The 15,978-nt window shown below is 35.5% G+C and overlaps 1 protein-coding gene and 1 long non-coding RNA gene across 4 annotated transcripts in view; one reads left to right on the top strand and one right to left on the bottom strand.

The window, feature by feature from the left end:
* Pkhd1 (PKHD1 ciliary IPT domain containing fibrocystin/polyductin) overlaps positions 1-15,978 on the top strand; it is a 472,244-nt gene that overhangs the window by 201,382 nt on the left and 254,884 nt on the right. For all 3 annotated transcript variants that reach the window (XM_063233114.1, XM_063233116.1, XM_063233115.1), the window contains 2 exons: positions 7,539-7,680; positions 9,905-10,151. In XM_063233114.1, the coding sequence (XP_063089184.1) occupies positions 7,539-7,680; positions 9,905-10,151 (389 nt within the window). The remainder of the gene's footprint in view (positions 1-7,538; positions 7,681-9,904; positions 10,152-15,978) is intronic.
* The window catches only part of LOC134472117 (uncharacterized), a 51,097-nt gene that overhangs the window by 27,475 nt on the left and 7,644 nt on the right, over positions 1-15,978 (bottom strand). The window contains exon 2 of the long non-coding RNA XR_010041980.1: positions 15,750-15,887. This is a non-coding gene — a long non-coding RNA (uncharacterized LOC134472117). The remainder of the gene's footprint in view (positions 1-15,749; positions 15,888-15,978) is intronic.

A 15,978-nucleotide genomic window follows, 5' to 3' on the forward strand; every position in this document is an offset into this window, starting at 1 on the left:
ACGTTGATGACCGTGGCTTGCAATATTTCTGTAGTCATGGAAAGAATAGTCTTTTCAGTTTATTCCAATTGAAATTTAATAATTGTTGACTCTTGTACTTCCATTAGAGATTATTTAATACTTACAGATCAAAAAATATTAAGACTTTAAAATGATTTACTATTAAGCTACATGTTCTATATTTGGCCCTCAGTTTTCCTCAGATTTCTTCTTAGCTACCCTTTTGAGGGGTAAATACCTGATTGATCTTTTTCCTCTGAAAAGATTATCACCCTGATAGTTAATTTTTCTTTTCATATTGCACATTTTCACTAGAGGTTGGCACCTAGATTTAGATTCTGAAGTGCTGATATATCTAAGGCTTACATTTCCCAGATGGAGTCTTAGAGTAGATACTGAAAACACAATGTTCATCAAACTGGGTAACTGACTGTCCTGGTAAATTAACACTGCAGCATCATAATTGATGTTAAATATACATCATAATTAATGAGAAAGTGACATAAATTAAGATCTAAATTATGACAAAGGATCCTTATCTTGAGACAATTAAAAATAATCACACCCCCCAGGGTGTGATTCAAGAGGAATGTGTTACAGCTGGGGACCCTTTAAACTCTCAGTAAGTACAGGACAGGAGTGTCCTTATAGAATGTGTCAAACAGCTTTGTAGAGAAGCCTTGATACTGGTTAGTTGCCTAAATCATAAAACTATACAGTTTCAGACCTAAATGTTGCTAGAATGTGATTTATTTAGAATTGAATTTACAGGTAAAGGGCATCACTTGTAAGTCAAACAATAGCTTGAGAATCATGACTAGTATTGGGCAGCTACGACCAATTTCTGACCAAATACTCCACACTGCATGTAGAAAATGGCTTTGTAGTGGACATTAATTAGTGCCTGCACAATATTCTCTGAAGTCTTTTCCATGGAAGGCTAGAGCTAGACTGAAGAATGTCTAGGAAAATGGAATTATTTGGTTAATTACACTTATGCTATGATGTTTACCACAATGTTTCTGTTATTTGAAATTAGAAGTCTAGAAATCTATGTAGACGAGAACTGTAGCTAACACAATTGTATTTTACTAGTGAATTTTGTTATATTAGTGGATGTTAGGTCCTCATCACAAAAATAAGTTTGAGGTGTATCACTGCTATTCTACTACCCACACATTCCACATACACCTCAAATATTCACAACAAAACTCATTTTAAAAGTATAAAAGCATTTTAATGGCTCTGAGAAATCCTAGGATTAAAACAAACATGAATCGTAGCTACTAATCTTTAATTAACACACTTCTCAGCTTTACTTTTGAGTTCTCTTATTGCCAGTTACCAGTGATTTAAAAAAAATGAGGGTGCTGGACCTCTCTGTGACTTTGGTCCTGTGATTTTAGCTTCTGTATTTTATGCCTGATGGTCTTTTGGGAACTGAGAATTTTCAAAGGAAAAATCTATAGTCCTTTCCATCTATAGATGTCCCACTCACATTTGTAGCATAAAATTGCTTAAGGGGTCATACCCTCAAACACACGTACCTTCCAGAAGATATTACCATCAGAAATAATTGTTTTAACTAATTTATTAAATATATTTAATTAATGTATCATTAGTTAATTAACTAATTGCTTTTATTAATTTATTCCCATGGGGGAAGTGCATAAGTCACAAGGGGAGAGCTCAATATATTTTATGAAGCAGATCAACTGTGTGTTTAGATCAAGTAGAATGTTAATCTATTAATAAAAATTTAAAAATGTTATTAGAACATGTTAATAGTAATAATGTTAATATTCCTTATGTAGTTAGTACATGTACATAACACATCTTGATTCCTTTTTCATTCTGTCTCCCCTTCCCTCTCAATCCATTTTTAATCCCTTTTTCATTTGAGAAAGATCTATTTCTCCACTTCTTATTACCCATCATTTATTTTGCTCTTTGTTTACATTTTGGATTTCTTATATAAGAGATACCATGTGACATTTAAACTTATATGTCTGATTTATTTCACTTAACAAAATGGACTCAAAGTGCATCCATTTTCCTACACATGACTCAAGTTCATCGTTACAGGAGAGCGGTACTCAGCTCTTTGTAAATGCCACTTTATCTATTCATCTGTTGATATAGATAAAAGGTACGTCCAAGATCTAGCTATCATGAGTTCTGTTGCTATAAGCACGGATATGCATTAGACGGGAGTTTTTTCCTTAAGCATGGTTGTGTAAGTATGCATTGTTATCTTCACACCTAATAATATTACCTTTATGTCATATTGGAAGACTAATTTGAATGCACATGAAAAATAAATACACTGTAGCATCATTATACATCTTTGGTTCAGCAGTTTGTTTATACCTGTTGCCCTAGCATTCTAATTGGCATTTCTTTTCACACCCAGAAACCCTTAAATAATCTGTAGGGTAACTGTGCCTCTGTTGCTGTTATAATTAACTTGAGCAGATGATACTATTTTCAAAACATCTTATTCAAGTAGGTGCTGATAGGACTGCCTTTTTCTTCCTCCTTTTTTCTCTAAGGATTACTTTCCAGTGTCTCCTGGGTATTTGTCTTCTTCCACTTAGAACTCTTAACTTTTATTTCTCTAAATCCTGTTGTAGAGAACCTTTCTCTTCTCAATATACTTGTATCTGGAAGAAATATCATTTTCTTCTGTAGTTTCAATTACCATCCACATGCTGGTGTCTTTCACAATATTTGCAAATTTTCTACCATCTTATGTTGTGGTTTGTGTTTGTAAACCATTTTGTTTGTTTCTTTTTGTATTTTTCTGACTTAGTCTTGTACTGCTTTATTTTTTTATAGGTTCTCATCTCAAAGTTTTTCATTCTGCTATGATTATTTTAGTTATTTGCTCTAAATTTTTAATAATGTTATTTGTCCTAATGGAGCTTATATTACTGTAGTATTGGTGAACTTTCCCTGAACAATTCAGATATTTTCTTCCGCTTTAATTTCATTCTTTACCCTCTCATTTCTATGTCATTTTAGCTCTATTTGTTCTAATCTTTAAAGTAAACATTTATGGAAATACAGCATTTTATTGAGGAAGTGTACAAGTCATAAGGGGAGAACTCAATGTATCTGTATAAAGCAAACCAACCATGTGTGTTCCATGTGGATCAAGAAGTAAAATGTTAATCAGTTCCTCAGAAGGCCTCTCAAGCACCTTCTAATTCCCAGCCCTACTCTCACGTCCCCAGACTAAGAAGCAGCATTATTTAGATTGCTGTTGACAAAGATTCACTTGAACTTCATGTACTAATCACCTTCTATAGCTGGGACAAAATACCTGACATCTGCAGTTTATTTTTGCTCACAGTTTCAAAGGATTCATTCCACAATTGGTTGGCTCCAAGCAAAAATGATATGACAAAAGGGCATGGATGCGGAAAGGTGCTCAACTCCGAGCCTTCAGGAAGCAGAGAGAGGGGCCAGAAGGGAAGAGCTGGGGACAAGAACACAGTCTTTTGGGTTACACCCCCAGTAATTTGCCAACCAGGCCCCACCTTTAATTGCATAGATCTGATTATTTCCCACGTAAGTGACATCTGAATGTGTGAGACTTTGGAGGGACATTTTAGATCCAAATCATAATGTCACCTGGCTGAATACATAGAAATTTACCAGTTGCTTGGAGAGGCTTGCATGCCCTTGATGGTTCCTAGCTCTTTCCCCAAATCCCTTGCAAAATTATTCAGACTCTTATTCATAGAGAATTTCTTTTTCTTTTTCCTTTCCTTTTTTCTCTTCTTTTTTTTTTTTTTTTTGAACTGCATATAAATGGAATCATAGAACATATTCTATTTCACCTGGCTTCTTCGGCACAATATTAAATACATGAAATTCACTTGTATCTTTGTATTTTGCAGCAATTTAAAATTCCAGTCATTATATAGCATTTAATTTTATGGCTGCACTCCTGATTTTGATAACTGTTACTATTGAGAGACATTGCTGGCTCTCTTTTATAAGCATTCTACTGTATGTCTCTTAGTGTTTGTCTCTGTTGAAAATACAGAAAGCTATAAAATTAGTGGTTGTATGTTATCTCTTCATCTTCAGTGCATAATGCAACCAACAATCTAGAGGGTTTACACCTACACAGCAGACTATGAGCAAACTGTATTGTGGATTTTCCTGGAACCTATCTGCACCAACATACTGGAGATTTCCTTCATTCCATACTAGTATTACAATCCCCCTCCGTTTCTAATGTCTTGTTTTCCTCTGGTTCAATTTCTAATTTTTTAAAGAGTATACCCCATAGTAACTCCCTGGAAAAACGCAAATCTTTGAATGTGAAAGTTTTGGGCCAAACATGTGAACCCCCTTTCTGATATGCTATTGGTTACAGAATATTAGGTTGGAATTGTTTGTCTTAAATTTTGGAGGTAATAGTCTTTTGTTTTCTAGCATCTAGTCTTGAGAACAAATAGTTATAAGATAATTTAATTCTGGCAGTTTTACATGTTAACTTTTACTTTATCCTCTCTAGGAGCTTTTTATTTTTTTTAATCCCAATCATTCTCTCTCATTTTTTGCAATTTCTATATACCTTGATAACCACTGTGTTAGGTATGTGGTGGGACTTTTCAGTCTGAAAAATTTTATCTTTTACTTTTAGGAAATTTTGTTCAATTATTTATTTGAAAGTAATATCTTCTGTATTTTTCTGTTTTATTTAAAATATTGTTATTTGGATATTGGATCTCTTGAATTACCTTCCTAATCTTTTTAAACTCTGATTTTCCATCTTTTTTCTTTTTTATACATTTTAAGATATTTGCTCAATTTTTCTATTGAGTTTTTCTTTTTCTTTTTTAAAAATAGTTTTTAGGTTTTCTTCAATGGACATAGTCTACTCATTTCTTTGAATTTCCTAGTGTTTTGATTTTTTTCTGATTTCTAAATTAATTTTATTTTTTGAATCACTTTTTCATGTTGGAGGCTTTTTGGAAGTGATCCTTAAATAAGGAACTGTTTTAACAATAGAACAGTGAAGCACTTACAACTTAAAGTAACAGAGTTTGTTGGGTTTTTATGGAAAGTATTAGAAAAACAATTTTTGTTTCCTTTGTTTTAGGTATAGAATTAAAGTTCACATTTCCTCTACTAAATATAGCAAAATGACTTTTCCAGTGTTCTATTTTTGACATTTTAAAATGTGTAAATTTGTGCAACCACCACTACCATCACTACAGTACAGAACAGGGGCCGGGTGTTTAGCTCACTGGCGTAAGTGCCTGCTTGGCAAATGTGAGGTCCTGAGTTTGATCCCTGGCACCAAAAAAACCTCAAAACAACAACAAAAAAACCCAAAACAACAACTCCCCCCCAAAAAACAATGCAGAACAATTAGTACAGAAATGCTTAATCTGCTGGAAGGCAAAATATATAATACTCCTGAAGACATACATATGGACAAAGACTTGCTGAACAAAACCCTAGTTACATAGGAAAATAATACCAAGAATCAACAAATGGGATCACATCGGATTAAAGAATTTCTGTGCAGCAAAGGAAACCACCAACAGAGTGAACAGACAACCTGCAGAATGGGAAAAAAATTTGTCCCCTGACTCCTCTGCAGACAAGAGACTAATATCTAGAATATATTGACAATTGAAAAAATTAGACCTCCCAAATTTAAAAACTGAATTAAGCAACGGGCATATGAAATGAATAGCTACTTCTCAGACAAAACAATTTACAAATTTCTAATAAATATGTGAAAAAATATTCAACATCTTTGGCCACTTGGAAACTCCGAATTCAAACAACAAGAGTCCATCTAACTCTAGAAAGAATAGCTGCCATCAAGAAATCAACCAATAACAGATGCTGGTGAAGTTGTGGGGAGGAAGGAACTCTTCTCCACAGTTAGAAATGTAAGCTGATAGGACCGCTATGGAAATCAGTATGGAAATTCCCCCAAGAGACTAGAAATAGAAATTCCATTGCACCCTGTTATTCCCCATCTAGGAAACTTCCCAAAAAGTTAAAGACATCATACCACAGTGATGTGTGCATACCCACATGTACAGCAGCACACGCGTAGTAGCCAGATCTTGGAAACAGCCTATATTACATCAACAGATGAATGAAAAGAAGAAAATGTGATATTTGTACCCAATGCAGTATTTTACTCTACCATAAGGAAGGATAAATTTGAGCAATTTTTAGGACAATGGTTGCTCCTGGAGACCACAGTGTAAATGAAGTAACTCCAACACAAAAACTTAAATATTTTATGGTTTCTCTTCTACGAAAAAGCTCAATATATATAGCAATATATAAAAGACAGATAATTAGAAAAAGGTGAGAAAGAGACAGAGACAGAGTCAGAGAAAAAAAGATACTATAATACAGAATTCAGCATGGACAATGTATCTAAAAGTGTACCTTGACTTAGGACAATTATCTTACATATTTTACATGTTCTTTGGTCTACTATTTTGGTTTTCAACTTGCATTTATATAATTAATTTTATATGGTCTTCTAAGATAAATGAATCTGATGCTGGAAAAATGAAAGGGGGTAGAAGGAAAGAGGAAGAGAATTGAGATGTGTTACGTACAACCCTTTAGCAGATCCAATCATCATGTACTAAAGAAAAAAAACAAAAAGAACAATTGTATCACCCCCAGTGCTCCCTGAGTCTGCGGCTACCTCCTTTTGTCCCTTCTACCTCTAGGCCATCATGAATCTGCTCCCTGTCTCCATAACTTTATGCCTTTTCAACGGTTATATAAATGGAACCCTGCAGTATGGGAATGGTTTCTCAAATGTGTTTGGAAATTCATCTGCCTTGTTGCAATATGTATTTTGTTTCCATTGTTTCTGAGTAGTAGTCTACTGTATAAGTGTAACACTGTTTATGCATTTCCTTCCTTGCTGACAGGTATTCGAGGTATTCAGGTTTGGTAATTACAAATGCAATTGTTATGACCATTCATGTAAGATTTTTAAAAAATGAATGTATGTTTTCATTTCTCTGTGGTAAATACCTGCACTGCTGGTCATTTGAGAAAAGTGTGTAGAACACTGTAAGAAACCAACGAACTCTTCTCCATAGTGGCTGTCCCTTTTTGCACACTATCAGCAAAGTATGAATTTTTTTGATTCCTCATTCCTATCAGTATTTTCTATTACTGTTATTTTTATTTAGCTTTCTAATAGGTAAGTACTATTGTACTATTATGATCTTAGCATGCATTTCTTTAATGCATACCATGCTAAACATTTTTTCATATGTTCACTTGCCATCCATGTATTTTCTTTAGGGACATGCATTTTAACTTTTTTTTTTTTTTTTTTTACTACATTTGTTTTAAATTGAGTTATCTTTTTTTTAACTATAAAATTTATGGATTTTTTTCATAGTCTGGATGTAAGACTGTTGTTATATATCAGTTTAGTCTGTTGAGTTTTTTATTCATTTTTATTTGTATATTATGAACTATATTTCAAGTGGCTAACTTTTATTATTTTTTTTTTAAAGTCACAAGAAAGATTATGTATGTCAGCTGGGATTAAGACTCCCAAAAGATCAGAACTGATGATTTCTAACACAACCTTTGTTAATTTTGATGTCATCAACTGTGTGGCCATTAGAACCTGTTCGGGCTGTTCCCGAGGACAGGGTGAGTTTGAATAGAGGGGACAGATGGTAAATAAGACCAGTATTCAAATGAATATGATACACAGTGTGTGTGTGTGTGTGTGTGTGTGTGTGTGTGTGTGTGTGTGCCAATATTTCCTTCAGTTACAAGGTTATATGTAAGGAGTTACTGTTCAGATTTTCTAAACAAACCCTAGTGGAAGCAAATATTCTCAGTGTGGTTTCTGCAATTCCTGTCCTCTGCTTGTCCTGGTGGCTGCCACATTCTGTCATTGTGTTGTGATGTCTTGCTAAACTCTGAGCTTCATAAAATCAGAGCTCACATCTCCCTTGTTATTATTTTATTACTTGGATATAACAGACAACCTATTGCCTAACAGGCAGTTCAGGGATAAAATGGGTAAATGGAGTTGAATGGATGGATACTTGAACACAAATACTGTTTTCAACAGCACAGGGATTAATATATTCACAAAGCGAGCCATAGGAATTCTCGTATAGTTGTTAAACACATGTCAGAAGTGGCAAGCCATACCTCAGAGGACTCACAGGCCAAGGTGAAAAAGGCAGAAGCAATCTAGTTGATCCAATCATGCTAAGAAGCAAACCCAAGTAATTCAAGTAAATATGCTCTTGTGGTTTGAATCACCAATTTAGATAATTGTTTGTTTTTTTAATTAAATGAATAATCAGCAAGTTTTCACTCCCTTTTCCCCAAGTAGGCAAAACCAAAGACTGTTTTCATGTGGGTTGACATCTGAGTTTAAGATTGTAAAAACAATAATAGGAATAAAAAATGCCTCAAGGCAAATCATATTTCTTCAATTCTTTAGTAGCTTACTATTTCGTATCATTCATAAGAAACTGAAAAAAAAACCCACTTTGTTCGTTATGAGCATTAATCCCTTCTTACTGGATCACTTTGGCCAAACCATCCCTTCATTTGCTTAAAAACTGTCTATTCTAGTCTCTGTTAAGGAACCAGAAAGTACACAATTCCTATCTTAAGCACAAAAATAAATATCTAAGCCCATCACTGAAATAGAGAATATTGAGAACAGCCCTAGAGAACCAGAGAATGGCTGGTGGTCAGTGAAGGGACCATGGAAAGGTGAGGTCGAATTTCATAGAGGTACCTCTTGAGCAGAGATCTGAGAGGTAAACAGAAGTTTTCAAGTGGAAGGAGGGAAGAGTTTCTGAATTAGAAATAGCATATGCCAGAAACAGAGATTCAGAAGAGCAAGTTATGTTGGGGTATCATGAAGAAGTCTAGCATGATTGAAACATAGAGGAAAGTAGGCAGCTGTGGCTGTTAGGTGAGCTGTATAACTTACAAGAGGTAGAATTTGGAGTCTTTCACACAAGATTTGAGTTCCAGCATGCACTACTGTCAACTAGCAGGTACAGCCCAAGGGTATTGTTAAACTTCCTAAAATGAACAGGGCTGCCTATGCAAGATAAAACTTCCTGAAACAAAATACCAATAGTACCAAGTGTGAGACCCTCTGGTCTCATGGAAAACTTAAACAGAGAGCATTTATTTACTAATAATACTAAGCACAAGAGGTGTTACACTCTAGTCTTTCCATCTTTTATCTTCCATTAATCAATGGTGAGTCTAATCATATCAATAACACATATACTTACGAACTTACACTTATACTTTAAACAGTTACCTGACAACACAATCTTCAAAAAACAAAACAAAACAACAACAAAAACCAAACTAGCAGAAGTGAAGATTCATGGTGTTGGTGTTAGAGAAGATATCAAGGAGTATACACTAGAGCTAATACTTGCAAATGGCATTATTACTGTTTACACAAATGACTGATTGAAGGTTGGTAATACTGTAGGAAATTTAGCAGAGTCCTCAGCTCTACCTGACAGTAGCACTGCCAACACCTTCCCACTAGTGACAGCCAGAAGTGATTCCAGATAGTTCCAAACGTTCTCTTAAAGACAAAACCACCCCTGGTACAAATCATTGCCCGAGAGTAGAGACTACACGATAGTTTGGCCAGTGTGGTTCTTGGTTCACCCTGGATCTGTGTCATGCGCAACCTAGCTTTTAATGAACATTCATGGTATGTTTTGTTTGTTTTTTTGTATGAATGAGTGGTGAAATTTAATACTGAATAAACTTGCAAGTTAAAAGTATTCAAGGACTTCAGTGAATTGAATTTGCCTTTGTGATTGTTGTCTTCCATCTTTGGTTAAGTATTTTTCTGTTTTCTAACTTATAGGTGGATTTACTGTGAAGACAAACCATTTGAAGTTTATAAACTCTCCAAACTTAGTAGCATTTCCATTTCCTCATGCGGCAATTTTAAAAGACTTGGATGGATCTCTGTCTGGGAAAGATAAAAGTCATATTCTTGCTTCTATGGAAACCCTTCCAGATTCTTGTTCGGTCAATGCAAACTTCAGTCAGATTGTCCAAGGCAGTGTCTGTGGGGAAGGTGTTCTCTTTCATCGTATGTCCATTGGGTTGTAAGTAGAATTAACTGGATATTTTAGCTTGCCAATGAGCATGTATGTATCATTCAGACTATTGAGGATTGTAGGAAGGAGATTGTTTTCTGATAATTTAAGATATTTAGTTCTATCAAAGTGAAATGTGAATAGCTAACTATGAAGTCTTGAGTTCATGGCAGTTTTGGGCTGATTCAAATGGCAGCTGCCAATATAACTGGACCTGATCTCTTGTAGTCCATGACTTCTGACACTTTGAGATAATGACTCATTCTTTAAAATATTTGCAACCAACAAAGAATTTAAAATATATTTAAAAGTATTATTTAAAAATTTTCAATAATGTTTATTCTCATTTATATACATAGCCTTTATTCAAGCTCTTTCTTAGTGCTCAGTATGCTCCAGGGAAGCAATTGTTGGTGCCTCCTATTACTTGCCAAGTTGCTTCACTTGAGTTCATTTTCCTTGTTAATTTCATGAACTATTGGATTTGTACAATACTTTTCCTATTAATATTGGAGCAAGGACTCTGTGGTTATGCTACTCAAACAGCCATTAAGTCAGCAGCTGGGCTGTTTATAATGCATAATAGGATTGCTTCTGCCCTTTTTAATTTCCAGGTAATGACTGCTGAGTGTCTAGGAGTCTTTCTTTTACCTATTTCAAATGCATTGTATATATTTAGCCACACTTTGTTTTAAGTGTCCTAACTCCATGAATATTAAGTCACTAATTCAATCAGATTGTGTTGGCATCTTATTTGAATAGGCAAACTATAGAGAGGGAAAATTTTGTGGTCAAGATTCTACTAATTCTGTATTTTGAATGCATGTGGAATCAGTATTTTATTCTGCTTTGGAGGGTTCAACAACACTATGTTAGCGTCGAATAGTCCAAACATTTTTCATTTTTTATTTCTGAATTGTTTATTATTCTGATATTAATAGGCTAGATTTTAGTGAATAAAATAACCATAATGGAGGGATACATTTTCATTTCTAACCTAGGTTATATAGAACGTGACCTTTTCTTCATTCTCAGGGGAATAGCCTAGTACTTTAATGGCATTTTATCGCTTTTAACAAAGATGATATTAATGAATGTTCTGGGCTTTATGAAAGCTAGTGATTTATTTCTTATATGCATTTTCTTAAATAAGGCAAATAGTTTTCTTAAATGAAGCAAATTGAAATCTAGGTACAGTTAAAAGGAAATTACATACTTGCATGATTCTCCTTATGAATTTGCTATACTCCTGTTTTATGCCTTTAAGACTTCCTAGAAAGGTCTCTGCCAGTGTAGGGCAGAGGTTTTTGAGTGTCTCAGTCATCTCTGAGCATCTTCACCTTGAGATCTTCAAAGAAGGATGCATAGGTGGCTGACTTGGCTGCAGACCATGATCTACACAGAGACTGATCATAACCCTGATGCTACATTCTAAATAGATTCAAAGAACTCCGAGTAGGCTGAAGAAATTCATCTAGGTTTTTCTGGGTATTTCCAGTTTTAGAATGGAAAACTCCATGACCTGAAAACCTCTTTAGTACCATAAAAACAAGGATAATTAGTCACCCTACTTCCTGCATATCTATTTATACTTTTTAGTTTTATTTGCAGGTCTATGGACAAACATGCAACTGTCTCAAATTAGTTCTGGAAAGGTCTCAGGATGTTTCCAGTTATGTCTCTTGGCTCTTGTGTTCTTCCTTTTAGGATAAGGCCATTGGCTTATATGAGCTCTGAGGTCTTGCCCTTCAAAGGGCAATCCATGAACTGCTTGCCTCAGCATGGCCATAGAGCTCCTGAGAAACTCAGAGTCTCGGGCTGGACCTCGGATGTCCTGAATCAGAATGGCCAGGTGATTCATACTAAAGTTGGAGTGGCTCTGCTCTGAGGTCCTTCTAATTTTACCATTTTATGATTCTATCCTTAGCTATTTGTGCTCAGTGGCTTGATCCTTGTCCCAGAGCGTTATAACCTCATTAGGAACATGTCAGCACTAATGAGCAATTTGAATTCAGTGTAGATGCAAACTTTGCTGCATTTCATGAAGAAAGGATTAATTTGTTGTGCTATTTGCCCTGGAGCAAGCACCCTAAGAGTTGATTTACAAAGCTCCACATCGTGATCTTTTGGGGTTGCACGTTGATGGAGATCCAACATGGCATAAGTGCCCTGCTGTCTTCACTTTTAGCTGTTCCCCTCTTTCTCAGTAAGAGGTCCCCAGAGGGCAGGGATTGAGGCTTTATGTAGCTATAGAAACAAGGGTGTCCTGTTGCCCCATGTGCTAAACTCCAAGTGCTTGGAGAGTGATTTCTTCCTTGTTAGAGCCATTTTGATATGGCTCCATTTTGGTCCATTTTGATATTAGAAACCTTTCCTTCTCGCACCTCACTGCCTTGTTTAAATCTGATGGGTACCGATATATGTGGTTTCCATGGTTGTGGTTCTACCAAATGGGTTGGCAGAGGCACATAAATATTTGAAAGTGGCTGTAATATTTGATTTTGAGTGAAGAACAAACTGCCACCGCACGTTAGTCAAGTTTGCTTTGTTAAAAGGACAGCTGAGTGCTGCTTATGTTGTTATCTCTCCTATCAGTTCTAAAGCATGCTTTCTGCAAGAGTCACAGTATTCTGGACAGTGCTTCCTTCACAGCTACCATTTCCTCCAAACTCAGGATTTTCACCTCCTAAAAGAGGCAAAGGTGGTGATATGTAATTAGCAGCTCCTTTAAGAAAATTAACCCTAGAGTCCTCAGATACTACCATGCCTCTCAAAACCTAAATAGATACAGGAGTGATGAAAATACACAGTGAATATTCAAATTTAAAAAGTGTCAATAATCCCCCTTTCCCATAGTCCCTCTTCCCTGGAGCACACATTCCCATTCACCCTGGCCTCTTCAGCAGTTCTGGAAGCAGTTCTAGAAGTACCCTTTCATGAATGTCTATATAAAGTGTCATTAAAAAATGGCAAATGTTGATACTAAGTGTCATCCAAGGTAAAGTCAGGGTCATAAAAATATTACGGTACATCCTCATCCACCTTGTTCACCAGTCCTGGTGCCAGGCAGCTTCTGATTGTTTCCCAAAGTCAGAATGCCATGAAAACTACACATTTTGAGTCATTTTAGGACACTGTGGCAGCCATAGCCACATAACTAAGTCAAAACAGCACAGTTTTGTCTAAAGAGGACTTTCAGAGCTGCTTCAGAAAGCAGGAAGAATGTGTGAAATTAGAGAGATTAATGACAGTGGATCCTCATTTGTAATAATGTTTTTAAAAGTTTAAACATTGGAAAATGCTATCAACAGATATTTTCTAGCTCTCTCATTAGGTTCCCTTTTGTTCTTTAAATACTGGTACTTGTTGGGGTTCTAGAGTTTTTTCTTTGCTTCTCAAGTCATATATACTGTCCTGGCAACCCGGGTTATTTTCACATCAGTTAGTATTCATCGATCCATCCCAATTTTTTCTTCCTGTTCGTCCTGCTTTACTGCACCATAGACCTGTTTATCTGACTGTCCTTAGAATTTATACTGTCCAGTACTGTAGAAATAAATATGTACTGATTTCTTGATTGTGGCTATTCCAAATTAAAATGTATGTAAGTATAAATTATCTATCGTATTTCTAGGAAATACTGACAGTGTATGAAAAACCTAGTAAGAAAAAGTAATTAAACTATTTGAATAATGTTCTTACACTTGTAGGAGGGTGAGAATTGTGGCTCGTCTTGTGGTGCCAATATCACATAGAACACAGTTATTCAAAATTAGTGCACAGGTTAATATAAATAAGAAAGTATGGACTCTCCCCCATCTCCCTTCATTGTTATCACAATCTGTATCTCTTAGAGCATGTTCCCACAGAGGTGTCAACGACCTTCGATTCTTGTGCAGAAAACTCAGGAATTAAAATGTTACCGCCAGTTTTATTTCTAAAATTGCTAGAAGCCTTTGACACTCCATGTCCCTTCATAATGTTTTTGGGGCTTTTCCCTTTCTGGAATTATCAGCTGATTAAAGGATTTATTTTAACTGCAGATTCCTTCTCTGAGTCCTTGCCCCAGCACTACTCAATCAGTAGTTTGCTTAAATTTGCATTGTTTTCTTGCTTGTCTTCTTGTTATGGTGAGAATGGGAATGCAGTTTCATAATTTTTATCTGAGAAAGTATGGTTTTTGCTGTAGCACATGCTGTATCTTTTTTAGTTGTGGTAGACTTACTTCAAATCTACAAATCAGACCTTAATTTTTACCTTTCAATTATTAACCTGATTGAGTGTGGGGAAAATGAGAAGCTTGCCACATGCTGTAGGTTGGTCCACCAATCCTTCTGAATTTTTGTGTTTTGAACAAAAAATATAATCAGGACATATACATTATGTCTGCAATTATTTTTCAAAATTTTGAAAAATGGAAGTGTTCTGAATCATGTACGGGTACAGGTCATGGTTCCTCTACTTCCTATGCATATTCCTTCAGACAAATTATTTTACCTCTTTTTGCTTCAGTTCTCACATCAGTAAATTGGGTATCTCACCAGATCAATGCCAGGTGCATAGTAAATGCTGCCTTAAAAATCACTATATTCCATTTGTTATTTACAAACAAGATATAAATATATTACTAACATAATAAAATATTATAGATTTTATGTTTCTGAGAATCAAAGGTCTGGCCAAGGAATTAAATTTACTCAAATGGAACTTAATCCAATTCTTCAAAACAGGGAAATAATTTCCAATGATCGTATGACATGATGCTAACCCAGCAAAATTTCCCAGATAGTCATAATATCTGGAGCCTTCAGGTCCCAGGCTTTCATTCAATGTGCCACATAGTTACTGTTTCTTTCTTCCTATTTCTAGAAAAGAAAAGGTTAATGTTCTTGTTGATCACCTTGATTCTTAGACCTTGCTTAATATCCTCTCCTGTAGTGCTTGTGTTCAGTTTTTACCTACGTAACTGCTCTTAATGTGTCAGTGTTCAAAGCATAAGGCACCCCCTGCCTCTGTGAATGCAAAAGTAAAGTAGAGTTCAAATGGAAATTTTGGCCTAGCTTCTTGTCTAATAGTCACCTAACTCTCCTTCCTAGGGATAAAAGGGTACAGCATTACTAATGGTATTTTTTCAGTTCTTAAAAAAAAGAGAAAAAAGGAAAAAAGAAAAAAGAACTCAATGAGACAGGAAAATTCAAAGGCGATCATCCTTTCTTAGTGGCAGAAATTGTGGAAGAAAAATATAAACTGGCCTAAAGGATCATAATGAAGCTCAAATTAAAGATTATTATCAACAAGATTATTATAAGATTATTCAATTCATGAATTATAAAGAGTGTAACGTTATGTCAGTAAATGTTTGACAACTAGTTTTCCAGAATACAAAGCCCTAGTTTATAGCATTTGCATAGTTTTGTAATGGATGTAAGTTTAAGCAACCTTTTCGAACATGATATTGAGAATGCGTGAAGTCAGGTTCTGGTGAGCTGTCAGTTAGCTGCACCCCAGCACCAGGGGTAATCCATGTTAAAGGGAAAACAGGATTCTTAGTCCATTCTTCCACCTTCCACAATTGATTTTCAGTGTCCCTGACAAGCAGTTTCCTACCTTCTGGATGCCAAGCTCCAGTGGTGATGCTGTGCTGATCCGGGGCACCCTTTGTAGCTGAACTCAGCAGGTAGAGTGGAGCAATGCTACCGTGCTGAAAGATCACCTCAAGCTGGACAGTGGGTAGCTGTTGCTTTCCTTTAGAGAATAAGACAGACATCATGTCATATCCTAATGGGATGGCACATAAGTAGATGCTACTGCAGAGGAGCTTCCAGGATGATTCTTG

This window comes from Cavia porcellus, unplaced genomic scaffold (assembly GCF_034190915.1).
Source record: "Cavia porcellus strain 051 isolate PalLab524CR breed Dunkin Hartley unplaced genomic scaffold, mCavPor4.1 scaffold_22, whole genome shotgun sequence".
Lineage (NCBI taxonomy): Eukaryota > Metazoa > Chordata > Mammalia > Rodentia > Caviidae > Cavia > Cavia porcellus.